This window comes from Monodon monoceros, unplaced genomic scaffold, assembly GCF_005190385.1.
Source record: "Monodon monoceros isolate NGI ecotype Baffin Bay Population unplaced genomic scaffold, NGI_Narwhal_1 Super_Scaffold_11, whole genome shotgun sequence".
NCBI lineage: Eukaryota > Metazoa > Chordata > Mammalia > Artiodactyla > Monodontidae > Monodon > Monodon monoceros.
In genome coordinates, this window is record NW_021703767.1 from 95038201 (window position 1) to 95055796 (window position 17596).

The 17596-nt window shown below is 41.1% G+C and overlaps 1 protein-coding gene across 2 annotated transcripts in view; it reads left to right on the top strand.

Moving 5' to 3' along the window:
* The first annotated feature begins 6525 nt into the window (after window positions 1-6525).
* SLC2A2 (solute carrier family 2 member 2) overlaps window positions 6526-17596 on the top strand; it is a 30387-nt gene continuing 19316 nt past the window's right edge. Inside the window, exons 1-2 of one of the 2 annotated variants that reach the window (XM_029214783.1) lie at window positions 6526-6626; window positions 14386-14478. In XM_029214783.1, the coding sequence (XP_029070616.1) occupies window positions 6612-6626; window positions 14386-14478 (108 nt within the window). In that variant the 5' untranslated portion in view covers window positions 6526-6611. Of the gene's footprint in view, window positions 6627-14044; window positions 14479-17596 lie in introns of those variants that run through there. The other variant, XM_029214782.1, reaches the window with a different exon arrangement.

Sequence of the window (17596 nt, forward strand, 5' to 3'; positions counted from 1 at the left end):
GCGTCACCAGGGAAGTCCAAGAGGAAGCTTCCTGAGGAGTAGTAGTTAAATTAAAACTTCATCCTAACATGGCAGAGAGGACAAATTTGGAGAGGAGACAAAGTGACAGAAACAATTAAGGGTAGAAGATTCAAAGGGGATGGTGGATTGGAAAGACACCTACCAAACTGAAAACAGAGACATCTCTGAGGAGCTATCTTGGTTGAAGGTGGTGGTAGAGGGTTATTTCAGCTTTATCTGTATTCTACAAAATTTTCTCAAGGACACTGGTCTCATGTATTTATGTTTAATTTGTTATTAAAATGAAGTAAATATTTTTGAAAGGAGAAAAAGAGACAAAGGAAAAGTGAGGACAGTGCCTAGACTTGTACAGCTATTGGGTAGCTTTTCATCTGGTACCTGAGACTCCCAATGTGGGTCATTGAAAGGCTGTTAAGGTCAGTGTATCTGTCCAAGAAGTAGACAGTCACAGCCCCAGTGACCAGAGCTACTTCCTCTTTCCTGCACCTGGGGCTATAGGTTTGCCTTTGGGAAGGGGTTAAGAGGTCCCACAGGCCTCTGTGTACATTTGGGTTTATCACCTAAGATTGTCTGAGTGTCTCCAGGTGACCACTGAGCTAGCCAGAAGAATCTACTAATCCCTTCTTATCCACCTATAGATTCATTGAACTGACGCATTAACAGGCAAGTTTAAAAGAAAGAAAAGAAAAGGAATAAAGGAAATAGGGCAATTTATTGGCTGTCACAGGCAGAACTGGCACAAACAACCTGCCCCATGTCCTTCCCTCTTAGTGCCAGCACAGGACACTCTCCTTAAGATCCTAGCAGGCTCCCCTAGCCATGGATATGGCTGAAGATAGAGACCATCACTGACCTTGGACAAAGACTTGACCTCGCTGGACCTCTGCCAAGGCTCATTTCCAGGGGAAGCCCAAGAGGTCAGTATGGGTCCCAGAGCACGATCAGGAACCATATGCCAGCCTCAGCAGGCCTTCCTGGAGACCTGGACTCCGTTCCTTTTAGCGTCCTCCATCCTTCCTTTTTCACTCATTGTCCCACCCAACCCACACTCACATTACTGTCTGTCAGAGAAATATCTACACTTAATCAAACCCCTCCCTCAAGTCTATTACATCAAAGCTCAGACTTCAGTGCTCATTGGATTGTTTATTCCTAAAACCTACTCTAAGAAATAAGGGTCTAATATTATTGGCCCAACTGTCTCACATTGCTTAGGGACACAAAGTTTAATTAAGGCTTGAATTTGAAACGTTTCGTGGCCACTAAATTGTCTCCAAACTATTTACTTAAATTGTTTAGGGTCTTCTAAAATTAAATAATCTCAAATCCTTATTCTCAGTACATTCAGTAAAGTCCTCATTTTATCTTTTCACAAGGAGAGCTATCATAGGGATTCTTATTAAATGGGTATTCTCCATACGACAGATGACTTTCTATTTGGATTGTAGGTAGAACTGAAAGAAGGAGTGAGTAGGCGTGAGGGTCTCTAGACTGGGCGGAAAACATGACAATGCTTTTGTAGTTTAAACAACTGTTCGCTCTTACCCTTAGTGGTCAAGAATCCAGTTATTAATTGTTGAATAAGTTGGGCCATACAGCATATGAATGTAAAGAGAGCCAGCGTTCACTGTGGAGTAGATCACATGATGACAAGCTTCAAAAATGTCTTGCAGAACAGTAACAACGATGGTGGGCTATAGCAGAAAAAACTGAAGCTAAAAATCTGGGTTTATATGGAACCTAATAGGTTGTCATTTGGGAAAGTTTGAGCACTCTCAATGTAGGCTCTAAAACTTGGATCCCAATCCCTATAGCATGTAAATTTTTGGAAGACAGGAATCTTATCTGATGGGTTCACTGTTGTCTCCAGTTCTGGCACATAAAAGATAACCTACAAACATCTGTTGAAAGGCTGAGTGAGTAATCACAGCTTTTCCACTGATTAGCCGTGGAAACTTGGGATAGATCCTTCAATGCTCTGAGTCTTAGTCTTCTCACAGGTAAATGAGAATATTCTATTTAAATGGTGCTATAGGGATGAAGAGACAATGTGTGAAATTGTGAACCATGGTAGGTGTTCGATAGTTTAGAAAGAGGTGGTAGGAACTTGATGGTTAATTATTTTTCTAACTCCTAGTTCATTTGTGAAGTTGCCTCTTGCCTTGCTGGTTGTTTGTCTAAAAATTGAAGATAATCTTCACGCTCAAAAGACCCAAACCACCCTGAAACCTTTTGAGGAAGGGCTTTTAAAGGCAAGGTGAGGAAGAGGGTCGAAAGCTGCCTGATCGGCTTGTGGACATTCTTCTGATTGGTTGGTAGTGCAGTAACCGGGTGGTATTTCGGGAATCAACATCATCAACCTTCTGGTTCCAGCTAGTCTGGGATCTATGTGCTCGCGGTCAGCATGCGGTAAAGGGTAACTTCTTCCACCTGGTGGGGGTTTTAGTCTCTGCAAGTCAGCTCAAGGGTATAGCTCAGGATATTACCTATAACCCCCGAGGAGGAACTAAAGGTCCTTGACTTTGTTTTATGGCTAAACTATGATGATCTTCTCTTGCTTGACTATTTTCCTTTGTTTCTGCATTGTCTCACTTCACTGATTAGATTTGCTCTTTGGAACTCAGGGAGGCTAAAGCTTTTTTACAAACAAGAGGGAGAGGACACGGGGTGTGTTGTGGTTAGGAGGGGAGTCTGTTCCCGGGAAGGCCTCGCAGGGTCCCGCTTGGTTTCAGTAGGACTGAGTAGCTGAAATTTAAATTTTTAATTAACTTAAGTTGAAATAGCCACATGTGGCTAGTGGCAACTATATTGAACAGCACAGATGTAGGATATTTTTATCATCACAAAACATTCTATTGCACAGGGCTAGTATGGATGGTTCTTAAGGCCATTATATCTGATGAGTTCATCTACAGAATGGATGTAGATAGAAAGAAGAACAGGCCAAGGACTGAGCCCTGGACAACAATACCATTTAGAAGTCTAGGAATAAAGAGGGAGTAAGATAATAAGAGGCAGTGGCCGTTGAGTTCAAGTGATCATATTGTCATGAGAACAAGAGAAGAAAAAGTTTTAAGAAAAAGGATAGTACTCCAATGGATACAGAATTGTCCATTAGCCTCAGGGAGACGCAGATTTGGGGGAAACCCATAAAAAGCTACTTCAGAGGCACGGTGAGGGACAAAAACCCACTTAAGTTAGATTGAGGAGAAAAGGATGGTGAGTAGTGAAGTGAGCGTAGACAATTTTTCAGAAGAGTTCTGCCATGAAGGGAAACAAAACAATAATTCAATTAGAAGATGAGCAAAAGATATGAAGAGACATTTCACCAAAAAGGATATACAGATGTCAGATATTGAAATTATATGCCCAACGTCATTAACCATGAAAGAAACGTAAAATAAAGCCACAGTAAGATATCACTACACCTTTCAGAATGGCTAAAGTAAAAAATAATGACAACATCAAATGATGAGGGTGCAGAGAAACTAAATCACTCATACATCCCTGGTAAGAAGGTAAGATGGCGGTTTCTTAAAAACGAAATGTGCAAATACCATCTGACCCAACAACTGCACTCATGGACATTTATTCCAGAAAAAGAAGACTTAATGGCCACACAAAAAGGTTTTTCTTCATTTACATGAATATTTATGGCAGCTTTATTTGTAATAACCCAAAACTGGAGAGGACCGAGATGTCCTTCAAAGGTTAATGATTAAACAGGTTGTGGTACATCCATTCCATGGACCAATACTAAGCAATAAAAGCAAACAACTGATACGTGCAACTTAGATGCATCTGGAAGGAATTATACTGAGTGAAAAATACCAACCTCAAAGGTAGCATGCTGTGATGATTAATCTGATGTGTCACCTTGGGGCCACAGTACCCAGACATTTGGTTAAACATTATGCTGAATATTTCTCTGAGGGTTTTGGAGGAGATTTATATTTAAATCAGTGGACTTTATAAAGACGCAGACATAGAGAATGGCCTTGAGACACGAAGGGGGAAGGGTAAGCTGGGACGAAGTGAGAGAGTGGCATGGACACATATACACTACCAAATGTAAAACAGATAGCTAGTGGGAAGCAGCCGCATAGCACAGGGAGATCAGCTCCGCGCTCTGTGACCACCTAGAGGGGTGGGATAGGGAGGATGGGAGGGAGACGCAAGAAGGAGGTGATATGGGGATATATGTACATGTATAGCTGATTCACTTTGTTATACAGCAGAAACTAACACACCATTGTAAAGCAATTATACTCCAATAAAGATGTTAAAAAATAAAATAAAATGAAAAAAGAAGTAATCAGAATGTGACTTGAAGGGTTTACAAAGTGAACCCTAAAAAACCACCACACAGAGCTGTTTCACGCAGCCCAGAGGGGATCTCTGGGTGATTCTGGACACTGGCGCACCTCACTGAGGGGCCCCCATCTGGACAACAAAGCGAGAAAAGCCTGACTTTATCCCACAGCCAGGGAAACACGAAGACGCCTTCACGCAATCGGACCCGCAGCTCCTCGGGTGGGCGCTAAGGCAAAGTCTCCTGAGAGGTCAAAATGCATTATCAGTTCTCCGGAGGCTAAATCCCAATGCAATCACTGTAACAATTCCTCCACCCTACAGCCGGAGATAAAGTTTCAGCCATCCCTAAAATGTGCAGAGATTACTTATTTCTGAGTAAGAGAACAGAAGAGGTCTGGGCTAAACCAGAGGAAACTGGTCTAGGTGGCTTAAGGTCCAGCGTCCCGGTTAAGCGAGTGGCAGGGCGTGTTTCCAATGAAGAAAACAGCTCCCTTGCGCGCTGTGCGCGCAGCTCCAACCCGGCAGGAGAAGTTAAAGGCTCCACGGCCCCACGCAGCATTCAAGGCCATCTATTAAAAGGAAGATTCAAAAGACAAAGGTTGGTAAACAGAGGGAACTATCATTTTTGACAGCCGCACAAAGACTTTCTGGCAGAGTTTCCTGTCACTGGAAAATGATTGCTAAGGAATCGTCTCCTGATTAAATACGCTCAGACAATTGGTCGTGCACATCACCAGCTGAAACTGGAGCAGAAAGCCAGGAGCCGGCTGTGCACTAACGGCAGCGCGGCTACCTGGAGTCTTTAAATTCTGATTTCAAAACTGCTCCCCAAAGCTTGACTCTGCAAGGGAGAGCGCCTTATGTTATGATTCAATGGGTTAATCCATGTAAAGCGCTGAGAGCAGCACCTGGCACTAAACAAGAACTCAATAAAGATAAACTATCTTTGTTAGTAATATTCATTCATGCCTTTCCACTCAGAAATTACTGTACTGCTGTTTATGGTTACTTTTCTCTCTCCTTATGCATTATGAGCTCCAAAGTGTCATATTTATATCATGCATCTCAGAGCCTGGGACTGTGCTGGGCTCAATAAAAGTTTGTGATTTGAATTGAATGATACTCACTTGCATTACCTTGCAGAAGTGATACAACTGAAAAGAGTGGGGAAATCAAAGACAAATGAAATCTGAGCCTCCTTTACCTCCTCATTCTGTTTCCTCATAACACCCCTCATTTATGGGGCTGTTCGTTACATCTTCCCTGCTGGACACTGGTTCCAGCTGAGCCTCAGTGGAACCAGTAACACGGTTTGCCAGGCACAGTTCAAGCTCAACCAATTTTGATGTCACCTGCCCCCCCCCCCCCCCCCCCCACCCCCCGAGACTAAACATGGTAGAGGATGTGCAGACAGGCACAAGCCCAAGCCCTGGGAGATTTATTTGAAAGCTCCACTACTGCCTCCTTCAGGTGCCTCTTGACATACACCGAACCAGTAACTGTAACAGCAAAAACAAGAGCAACCAACATTTGCTGAGCACCTATTATTCACCATGCTAAACCCTTTCATATATTACCACATTTAACCCAAGCAATAAACAAAGTGTATATTCTGTTATTTTCATTCTATCAGGTGAAAAAACTAAGGCACAGAAAAGTCACAATGAGCCACTTGTTTAAGGTCACAACACCAGTAAAATGGTGACATTCAAACCCAAGTTCCTGACTCTCCAAACGCATTCAGGTAACCACTCAAGCCTACGGTGACCTCTGGCCACACAGTCCAGCTCTGAAGCGCAAAGCACCACAGAACTGTTTCTCTGCAGGGCAGTGCATGTGCCTCCCACGCACCTGTCTTTCTTTTCCCCACAGCATAGCATGGCAGCCCAGCTTATCTCATTTTCGACAAAAGACCCCAAAGATTTCCTTTTTCACCTGCCCCTGGTTACTGCCCCATTTAGAACGTGCCTTAAAACATGACCGCCTCTGGTTTCTAACTTACGCCTAAGGGACCTGCTCCCATTTTCTTTCCTGGTGGAACAAAGGCATTGAAGCCACAAGTCACAGAGGCAAAAAGCATTTATTGATTGGATTCCCATCAATATTCGCCCTCTGCCCAGGATTAGACTTGGCCTCATGCCTTCTTTGCTTTGCTCCTCCTACTCTAATGTATAACTAGTCTCAGGAAGCTGGAGGAGGACAGTCAGGGACTGGCCACTGTATCTGCCACACTCACTACAGGACCGGGAATTAAGAGGAGGACTCCAACCCACAAAATGACAGAAGATAAGGTACAGTCGTATTATGTCCATTTGCGGACACGAATAGGGAAATCTGTTGAAGTCAGTGAGCATGTTGAGGATTTGGGGGATGTTGGGTGTAGCTGTCACAGATCAAAGCTACTTCTCTTGGCCGATTGATAGTTTGGCTGCTAAAAAAATCATATTTTTTATTCAGTAATTGGGACTTTAAGGATATTTGCTCTCTTTTCTGACTAGTCAGTGTAATGTTTTCTCGAGTGGTACTACATAACCATATTATGGAAGGAATGTGCAAAAAAAAGGCATATTCACCCAAATCTAACTAATCGTGAAACTAATCTGAAATCTTCAAAAATATCAATATTCAAAAAACAAGGGGTAGAAGGCCTGTTTTCGATTAAAGGAGACTAAGAAGAACTGATGACCCAATGCAACAAGTGATCTTAGATGGTGGAAGGAAGAAGAAAACAGCTCTAAGGGACAATATGGGGATAGTGAGAAATTTTGAAAATGGTATATTAGATAATGTTTTATAACTATTACGTTCTTGGATATGATAATGGTATTGTAATTATGTAGAAGAATGTCTATGTGCTTAGTGAGTACATGCTGAAGTATTTAGGAGTGAAGTGACACAAGTATCTGCTACTTATTTTCAAAGGGTTCAGTCAAAACCACACACCACACACACACACGGAGAGTTAAACAAATGTGGTAAAGGTTAACCATTGGTGAACATAGGTGAAGGTTATGGAGTGTTCACTGCACTACTCTTTCAACTTCTCTGTAGATCTACTTTTCAAAATAAAAACTTGAAAATAAAAAGGGCATAGTGCTGTTGCTGTCTTCTAAGTATCCCCCAACCAAATGCACCCACCTCTGCACACAATCATACAAGTGGGTAAATGCATGTTAGAGTAGGACCTCTAAGTTCTGATCTGGTGTAACTTACTCTGCTGAGCCATCTTGCATGTCAGTAAGTGACAAGGCTAGGAGCACAGGCTTTGCAGTCAGGGACCTGGATTTGGAGTGTGCTGATGCTACTTACCTGCTGTGATACGGGGGTTAAGTTATTTAACTGGCCTATCCACTAATTGAGATTTTAAGGATATTTTCTCTGTTTTCTGAGTAGTCTGTATGATTTTCTCGAGTGCTTTTCTCTATTGCAACAAATTAAGAACACATTGGGATATAACATAAGGATATAGTATGGGATATACAGGGATTATAATAGTTCTCTACTGTATGGGTGTAATTAAATGAGATAATATTATAGAAACTCAGATGACAAACATTTTAATGTCAATAGTTATGTATTTATATAATGTGTATTTAAGGAATAACTAGGATTTCATGATTTCCTATAACAGCCCAGGATACAGCTAAAGTAGTTAAAACTTTAAAAATAGTATAAAGACAAATATTAAGTTAATAACTATACGGATGGTATGTAGATTTGGCAAAAATTATGAAGGTAGTGTTCAAACAAGTGAAGTTTGGTAGATATTGCAAAAAGAAAGGTGCTTAACCACAGTGCCTGGCACATAGCCTATGATCAAGTTTCATATAGAACTATCCTTAAATTCCCTCAGGGGCCTTTAGAAATTATGTTGTAGTACTTCTCTTGAGAATTAAGGAATTGCCTGAAAAGGGAACCCAGAAAGAATGAGAACTGATGTAAAGCACAATGTTATAGCTTCGTAAAACCACCCAGACTTTGAAAGAAGTGAACTAAGCATGACACTGAGGGTTAGGAGGCCTGGGTTCTCACTCTGGATATACCCAGTAATGCACTGTATAATTCAAAAGACTTGGACTCAGATTCTTCAACTGAAAAAGGAAGAGATTAGCCTAGAATCCATTGCTCTCAAAGGTCCCTTTCAGCTTGAAAATTCTATGGCTTGAGAAGCTCCTGGACTTTTCCAAAGTTGGGTGCAAGATCGCCTTTGGGTTGGTGTACATAGTATTTTGTAGAGGAAAGAGTACAAGCTCTGCTCTCTACCTAGTCAATCAATAGATGCTGAAAATCTGCCTTTTTGTTTAGCAGTGGGAGTTTAAGATGAGCTCTGGTTTCCAACATAAGAGTATCTGTTATTCATCAGCTATGTGTGTTGGGCATACCACTTCATCTCTGAGCCCTGGTTTCCTCACCTCTAAAATGGGGATAATTTCATGTACTTTGCAGTAGTGTTGTGAAGATTATTGGTGATTTCTAAAAATTTGACAGGTGGTTGTTTGGCAAGAGTGATAAATGAGATGATAATGATGTGATTAAAGATCAGTTGGTTTTTAGCCCTTTCACTATTTATAGGAAGACCACAGTATGTATCTTATTCAGCCTTTGTAACAAATCTATGCATTAACTATTATTATACCCATTTGCGTGGTAAAGAAACTGAGATTTGGGGATGTTAAGGGCCTAGCTGGGACTCTTCCAGGTTTTCTGACTCCCAAGCCTACTTGTTTTTCCTAATAGACTCCATCTGATTTCTAAGCCACAAAATGAACGCCACATTTGGTTTTTTTTGTTGTTTGTTTGGGTTTTTTTTTTGCGGTACGCGGGCCTCTCACTGTTGTGGCCTCTCCCGTTGCGGAGCACAGGCTCCGGACACGCAGGCTCAGCGGCCACGGCTCACGGGCCTAGCCGCTCCGTGGCATGTGGGATCCTCCCGGACCAGGGCAAGAACCCGTGTCCCCTGCATCGGCAGGCAGACTCTCAACCACTGCGTCACCAGGGAAGCCCCACATTTGTTTTATGTTAAGGTTCAGCCACTTGCCCATTCTACTCTTCTACATTTATCCAGCAGCATATTTTTAATTGGATATAGAACATAGTTTCTTTAACTTAAAACTATTAAGCTCCAAATGAAGACAGTCTTTCTAAAAGTGCATGCTTAATACCTTGTTGCCTATGAAGAAGTTGAAAGCTGCCACTTGGTGGATATATGGCCTTTACATGAGTTCATTACCCTTTCCATATCATTACCTTTTCCCATATGTAAAATGGTATAATAATTTCCACCTACAAGGTTGTTGAGAGAGCAGGCAAACCATTTAGAACACAGAGCCTGGACAAGAGTAAGTTCCTCTCTAAGTTCTCACTGTTTTCACTAGCTCCTATGTACCTATCCTTCAGTCAACCATTTGGATATTAGATTGAATGAATGGAGGTTAATGGGCCAATTCAAACTTAGTTGTTTAGTAGTTTTCAGAAATTTTCCCTCTCATAAACAAAGCTTTCTTTGACCAAGTCTAACCACAAAGAAGGTTAACTACAAATGTTATCTCTTTTTATTTCACAATGGAAAAAGAAATGATGGGAAGCGAAGAGCCAGTTCAAAATGGAGTTCAGGGAAGGAAATCAAACCTGAAAATAAGAGGTACAAAACAAAAACAAAAAAGAAAATGCAATCAAACAGTTCCAGAGACTTTGATATTTGGTATGATCACTTTGGTTGGGAATTCAAGTGGCCCGATTAAAATAAATGAGATTGCTCCTTATCTGACCAACTGGGTGAAATTTCTATCTCAAGGAGTTAAAGTGGGGAACTTCAGGCCATGGGTGGCAGTACCAGAGCCAACGCTGAAAAAGAAGCCAGGGAGACCAGAGGACAAAGACTTTAAGAACACCCTAAGATTTCTAAATGTTTAAAACCTCTCTTATCTCCTTCACAGTGGCTTTTTTGTTATCCCTATAATGTGAGAAAGTGATCTTAGGGGCAGCTCCAATATTTCTATAGCAATGACTTAGAACAATTTAATTGGAAGGTAATGGGACAGGAGTTCCAGAGATCTATGTTTGAAAATTAACTTACATTTTTGTCAAAGCAATGAAGGAACAGCTAACACTGTTGAGACTGTCATTTGGAGTGGAAGAGGAAGGCTGATGGAGATTAGAGGGGACCGGATCTGCTGCAGTCACCACCTTCAGCCCCAACTTCCATTCCTGTAACACCGCTGCTCGCCATTGCTCACCAGTTGGACTCAAAATAAGAAGAAAGGAACTATATGCTTGTCTGGTGGGGACAGGAAGAGAGGGCCAGCAGAGAGCAGAAGCCCAGGGATGGAGTGGGAGGGGCAGTCACTAAGACACCAAGTGCTGGGAGACTCTGCCACGGAAGAAAAGGAGATGCAGGGATGAAACTGTATGTCGTAGCCCTGGGCTTGGTGTTGGGTAGGACCTGAGGTTCTTCTTCAGCTGAGCTACAGATGAGCAGTTGAGTAGCCTTTGTTTGCCCTTTTTGATTTTCATCAGAAACCTCACAAAAGTTTTTTATTTTATTTTATTTTTTTTTTTGCGGTACGTGGGCCTACTCACTGTTGTGGCCTCTCCCGTTGCGGAGCACAGGCTCCGGACGCGCAGGCTCAGCGGCCACGGCTCACGGGCCCAGCCGCTCCGCGGCATGTGGGATCTTCCCGGACCGGGGCACGAACCCGTGTCCCCTGCATCGGCAGGCGGACTCTCAACCACTGCGCCACCAGGGAAGCCCTCACAAAAGCTTTTTATGGGTGTGTGAGGAAGGAGGGGATTTGTGTGGTGAGTGGTGGGAAAACGGAAAATGCACGTGGAACTGGTCATTGTTTGGTGATTTGCTTCAGCATCACAATCGGCAAATGCTATAAATATGTGCACTCTTAGTTGTTTTTTTTTTCAATTTAGAAAGATTAGGATCCTAGAGTTTCAGACCTGTTTGGCTTGTGAATGTTTGTTTCTGATCAAAGAGAAATGCAAAATAACCAAGTAATTAAAAGCATAAGTTCTGGATCCAAATCATTATTCTATCAATACAAGTTACTGGCTGTAAGACTTTAACTAGTCTAGTTATCTATTAAATAGGGATACTAATGGTACTGTCATGAGGAGTGTGGTTGGCAGAATAATGGTCCTCAAAAGATGTCCACGGGACTTCCCTGGTGGTCCAGTGGGTAAGACTCTGTGCTCCCAATGCAGGGAGCCGGGGTTTGATCCCTGGTCAGGGAACAAGATCCTGCACGCATGCTGCAACTAAAAGATCCCGCATGCCACAACAAAGATCCTGGGTGCCACGACTAAGACCCAGCGTAGCCAAAATAAAATAAAAAAAAAAGATGTCCACAACCTTGTCCCCAGAACCTGTGAATATGTTACCTCACATAGTAAAAAGGGCTTTACAAACGCCATTACCGTTATGGACCTTGAGATAGGGAGATTCCGGCTATGAAGATGGAGGAAGGGCATGACTAATCAAGGAATGCTGTAAAGCTGGGAATGGCCCTTGCTTTACAGCCAGCACAGACCCTGGTCCTTCAACCACAAGGAACTAAATTCTATCATCAACCCAAATTTTCCCCTACATCCTCCAGAAAGGAACACAGCTTGCCAACACTTTAATTTTAGTCTGATGAGAATAGTGTCAGACTTCTGATCTACAAAAACTGTAAAATAATAAATTTGTGTTATTTAAGCCACTGCTTTGTTTGGTTATTTGTAATAGCAACAAGAGAAAATTATTACAGGTAAATGACATAATACACATACAGCCATGAATGGCATGCAGTAGGCAAAATAATCAGTATTAGGCATTGAAGCTCTGTTTGCATTGCACCTAACATCAGATTGTCCAGACTGTAGTAATGGAGATTATCAAGAAGGGGGTTAAAGCCTGCTTAAGGCGCTTCTTGGCCCCCTCATTACTAATGATGCTATCTGTAAATGGGTTGAAATTCTCTGTCCTTGGAAACAGCTTAAAGGGAAAAAGGATTTAAGGAGAAATCACCAACCAAGTGAATGGAACCTCATCTTAGCTTTGGCTGCCTGAGCCACTGCGTTTTAGATGTCTCCAGTTCCGTTTCAGAGGATAATTCAAAGTCTCTGGTAATCCCACACACCATAACCATACCGTGTGTGTGTATTTGTGTGTGTAAGCACTCGCACATGTGCACTTTTTACATATATTTTATTTATAATTATTTTACTATTGATTATTAATAAATAACTATATATGTATATATGATTTATATCTAATAAATACAAATGTGAATTATATGATATATAAGATATTATATATATGCTTCATACTTATATGGTTCTTTGGAGATATATACATATCATATTAGCATGTAATTTGGGTCAGATTTGATGTCTTGTCTTTCAGGGAACAAAGTTACTGGGAGGGAAAGTCTATATAGGGGCCACCTGCAATTAATTCTGAATTAGTAGAAAGAGAGGGAACATACAGATTCCCAATCATCACCCCAGAGATTCCAATCCACTAGTAGATCCGAGGTGAGCCCCAGGAAGCTACACATGTAATAAGCTCTTCAAGTAAAGTCTGGTTTTAGGACCACTAGACAGTAACTTCAAGGGCTCTCAGGGTGCTACTGTGATAATACTTTGTTGATGGTGACACTGTGAAATTTCTGATCTCCAGAAATTTAACTGGGGAATAAGGAGGTCTGGTTAATTAGCTATTCTTCATGCTGGAGTAGGGGGATTTACAATTATTTGCCAATTGAGAGAAAAACTGAAGCTTATATAGGGAAAGTGGCTTGGGTCACGTACCCACTAAGTATCAGAGTGGGAACTAAACGCTGTGCTGATATGACTCATTAATTCATTCAACAAAGTTCCTACTATATCTCATGTCACTTACTTTAAAATTTCAAATTATGTAATTATACATGAAATATTTTCCTTACAAAATGTATAATAATATAAATAAAAGAAAAATACTCTTTTACCCCACCTCTCCAATCTCACATTCCTCCTCAAAGGTCAGCCTTTTGGTATTTGTTCTTCAAGAAAATATTCTATGAGTTACATAAAACACACACAAATCAAATAACACTTGGGCTTAAGTCTTTTTTTTTTTTTTTTTAGGTTTAAGTCTTTTCAAAAAAATAATTCGATTTCACAATTTCCTTTGTCACTTAAGAAGTCAGTACCTAACAATCCATTATTCTAGCTGCTGCATAACGTGTATGTGTCGTGATGTATCTGAATCTATTTGGCCATTCCGTTGAATGACATTTAGGTTCTTTCCACAATTCTTGCTATAACATGCACAAAAATGCATCAAAGATCCTTATATGTGACTCTGTATGCATGATATGAGTTCTCTAAGATGGTTAGACATGTAATTATAAGTTGAAAGGGGTGGATGCTCTGCCACTTTCTACAGTTTTTTGTAGCTGCATGAAGTTCGGGAGAAAATAATATCCCTTAATTCACAACTCTAGGTTCAACAAGTTGCAGATCCTGAAAAGTATTTTACCTAGATGTTGATGTGGATTGTGATGCCTCTTAGATGAGTTTTGAGGTGTTTCTGTATCATGGCAATGTCCAGGAGAGCTCCCTATCTCTTTGTTACTGGTGTCTTATTTGACTTTTCAATGATTTTTAAAATTTTATTTTAAAACTGTTTTTTAAAAAAACAACAACAAACAAACAAACAAAAAACTGTTTTTATCTTGGCAGTGTCCTTTAGTCAGCAGCAATTCTAGTTCACAGTCCTGATTCTGAAGCTTAAAAATATATATACACATATATATATAGGGAAAAGGATGTCTGGTTCCTCCCCTGGACGAAGCTGTCCCAGATTTTTGCTGCTTTAGCAGTGTAGGGGAAATGAAAGGTGCCCACAGTCTCATATGAATGAGCCCTGCCAGGAGCATAGGGCACACAGTGAATGAGTATCAAGGGGCAAGAACCAGCCAGTGGAGCCTGTCAGAAGTCCAAGCTGCAGAGAGATGGGGCGATGGTAACTGGAATTGCCTGGTGTTTCCCAGCCCTGTGTTTCATTCCCCACAGGTCACCAGGACCTTGGTTTTTACTGTCTTCACTGCCGTGCTGGGTTCCTTCCAGTTTGGATATGACATTGGCGTGATCAATGCACCTCAACAGGCAAGTGAAACATGCCCAAGTTCTCTTTTTGGTAATTTCTATCAGTGACAGAAAGGTATCTGCTCCACATCCAGAGAGATAAGGTGAGTCCACGCGGGGAACACGGGATAATCCTGGTCTCTGTCAGGTTCCACATGTGTGGTTCCAAGGCTGATAACTTGGCCTTGACTCCTCACTTTAAAACCCTCACAGAAAAAGAAAGAGTAATAAATAATCCTTGATCTCTGACTCAGCTATTCGCTGAGCTCACAGAAAACTCCAGCTAGAATACCACGTGCCTAAGGATTTTTAAAAAAAAACTTAAGAGCTGATTGAAGCATACATTCAGAGCTCCCAGATGCACAGATGAAAATGCCAGGGAATAAGAGGAAACAATGGAAGGATAAGGTTGTTTCAGTGCACAAACCTGTATTGAGCACCAACTCACTGTGCGTCAGGCACTAACATATGCTCTCCCCCATTTGACTCGCCCAACAACCTTATTATGCCCATTTCTTGTCCAGATTAAAACATTTTGGAACCCTGCAGAGGTGGGGAGTAGGCAGGGGAGGGGATGGAATTGGATGAAGGAGGTCAAAGGTACAAACTTCCAGGTATAGGATAAATAAGCACTAGGGATGTTAGGTACAACATGGTAAATGTAATTAACACTGCTGTATGTTATATATGAAAGGTTTTGAGACAGTGAATCCTGAGTTCTCATCACAAGAAAAAAATGACAAACAAGCAAACAAAAAACACTTAGGAGCCCTAACACTAACAAGATTCTAGTCCTTCCCCCTACTCCTGTGTCCCATAGGTGATCCAAAGTAAAATAATACAAAACCTTTAAATAATAGTCAACAAGGCCAACAAAGTTTGGGTTTTCTCCATGTTGACTATTTGAATGGGTATTTTTTTAAAATATTGAATAATTTCTATCATTTTTCTCATTTACTTTGTGCACCCCTACTCTGGTTTCCAGTGAATAGACAGGAGAAGGATGTCATTTTTCTCAGACCCCACAGGCTGTAAGTGGGGAAACCAGGACTTCGTTCCCTCTGCTCTGAATCAGACTGTCAGGTCGTTTAGGGTGGGATTGATGTCTTATTCTTCTTCCTAGCACCAGTGCCAAGCACAATGATTGATGTAAACAATAAAGCATTTAGTGAATGAAGAAGAGAGAGAGAAAGAGACACAGAGAGAGAGAGAAGAGAAGCTAGGGGAAGGGGTGGCATAAGGTGATGGTACAAGCATTTGTTCGGTGCCTTCTATGAATCCATCATATTTCATCTGCTTCTCTTACGACACTGGACTCCAAGGAAAATGTAAGAGACTACAGGGTGTGAACGTGTGAAATGTGTACTTGCCACAGTCCATCTGCTGAAAAGCGTTGCTCCTTGAACTAAAAGATGTGCTCTGGTTAGGTACCACATAGCATCATGAGTGTGGCAGCCTTTGCCAAGGCTGAGAGACTTGGGGAATAACTCTGGGGGCCATATTATTTTTTCTGTGGGTGATGACAACACATGCTAATTTAACAGGATTCTTGAAATTTGGAATTGGTAGAACATTTTCTCTTCTTGTGGGAGAACTTTTCAAATCCTTATTTAAAGCATCCTCTTCAGTCTTGGGAGGGAAAATTAATCTAAGGTTTCCCCTCCTCCAATCCAAGTCCTAGAGCCAAACCTAAACACAGAGATCCCCCACTGGCATCCGGATTAGTGCTCTCTCTATAACCCTTCCTTCTGTATGGAAAGAGCTGCTTAAACACTATTACGTAAGAAGAGTCATTCAGGCCCATTTGTTTTTATTAGCAGAATGACATTTGGAATTGTTTTAGGGTATTTTACAGTCACATTTTTTTTACGAATATGAAAACTATGCATGGCTGTTGCAGAAAGTTTTAGGAGAAAAAAATTCATGATTATTCATGTAGAGCAAACTGCTGAGAACATTTGGGATATTTCCTTTCAGCCTTTCTTCTGCGTATATTATCCATATAGAGTGGCCTTCCATGAGATAAATGTCTGGATCAGACTTCTTTTATGGTAAGAGGATATCATTCTCTCCCTCATCGCTGATTTTACCACATAGGACTTTGCCCAGGACTGGCAACCTCGGGCAGCTGCATTCCAGGTCCTTGTCAGAGGTCCTCCCAGCTCATTGTTGCTGAATAGTGACCAGATCATCCAGAGGAATGACACAGAAGGAAGACAGCCTGAAGGATGTGCCTTTACTCGATTATACTTTTGTTTGATCTTTACCTCTACTGAAACACATTATAAAATACGGCACTGTGAAATCTAGTTTTGAACATTGTTTATTCTGTTACATACTGAACTCTGTGAGGACCCATGCAAGAAACTTCCTTCAGGTCTCAATACCTTCTCAGGTACTACTGAGTTGTTTTTCATCTTCAGAATTCACCAGTATATATGACTGTTTTCCTCTCTTTTCACTGGCTGCTAGGAAGCTTATTAATAAATTTAGAGCTCACCTAAAGCAAGGATACAGCACCTAGTGTTTAAATTTGTATACCAACTTTATTTTGGGCCTCATCTTTCCCAATCTTTATTCTTATACCTACTTTTATGTTTCTATTAAAATATTTACAGAAGCCAATTAAAATCCTGCTATGCAGGGGTAACAGTGGAGTGAAAATATATCTTTTCAACCTGCAGGATATTTTCAATTTGGATAGTAACCAACCTTTAAAACTTGAAGAATTTTACATAAAAATCCAGATTTCTGGCTTCTCGTTAAAAATTAAAGGTCATAAATAGACATTTCTCCAAAGAAGATATACAGATTGCCAACAAACACATGAAAGGATGCTCAACATCACTAATCATTAGAGAAATGCAAATCAAAACTACAATGAGATATCATCTCACACCAGTCAGAATGGCCATCATCAAAAAATCTACAAACAGTAAATGCTGGAGAGGGTGTGGAGAAAAGGGAACCCTCTTGCACTGTTGGTGGGAATGTAAATTGATACAGCCACTATGGAGAACAGTATGGGGGTTCCTTAAAAAACTAAAAATAGAACTACCATATGACCCAGCAATCCCACTACTGGGCATATACCCTGAGAAAACCATAATTCAAAAAGATACATGTACCACAATGTTCA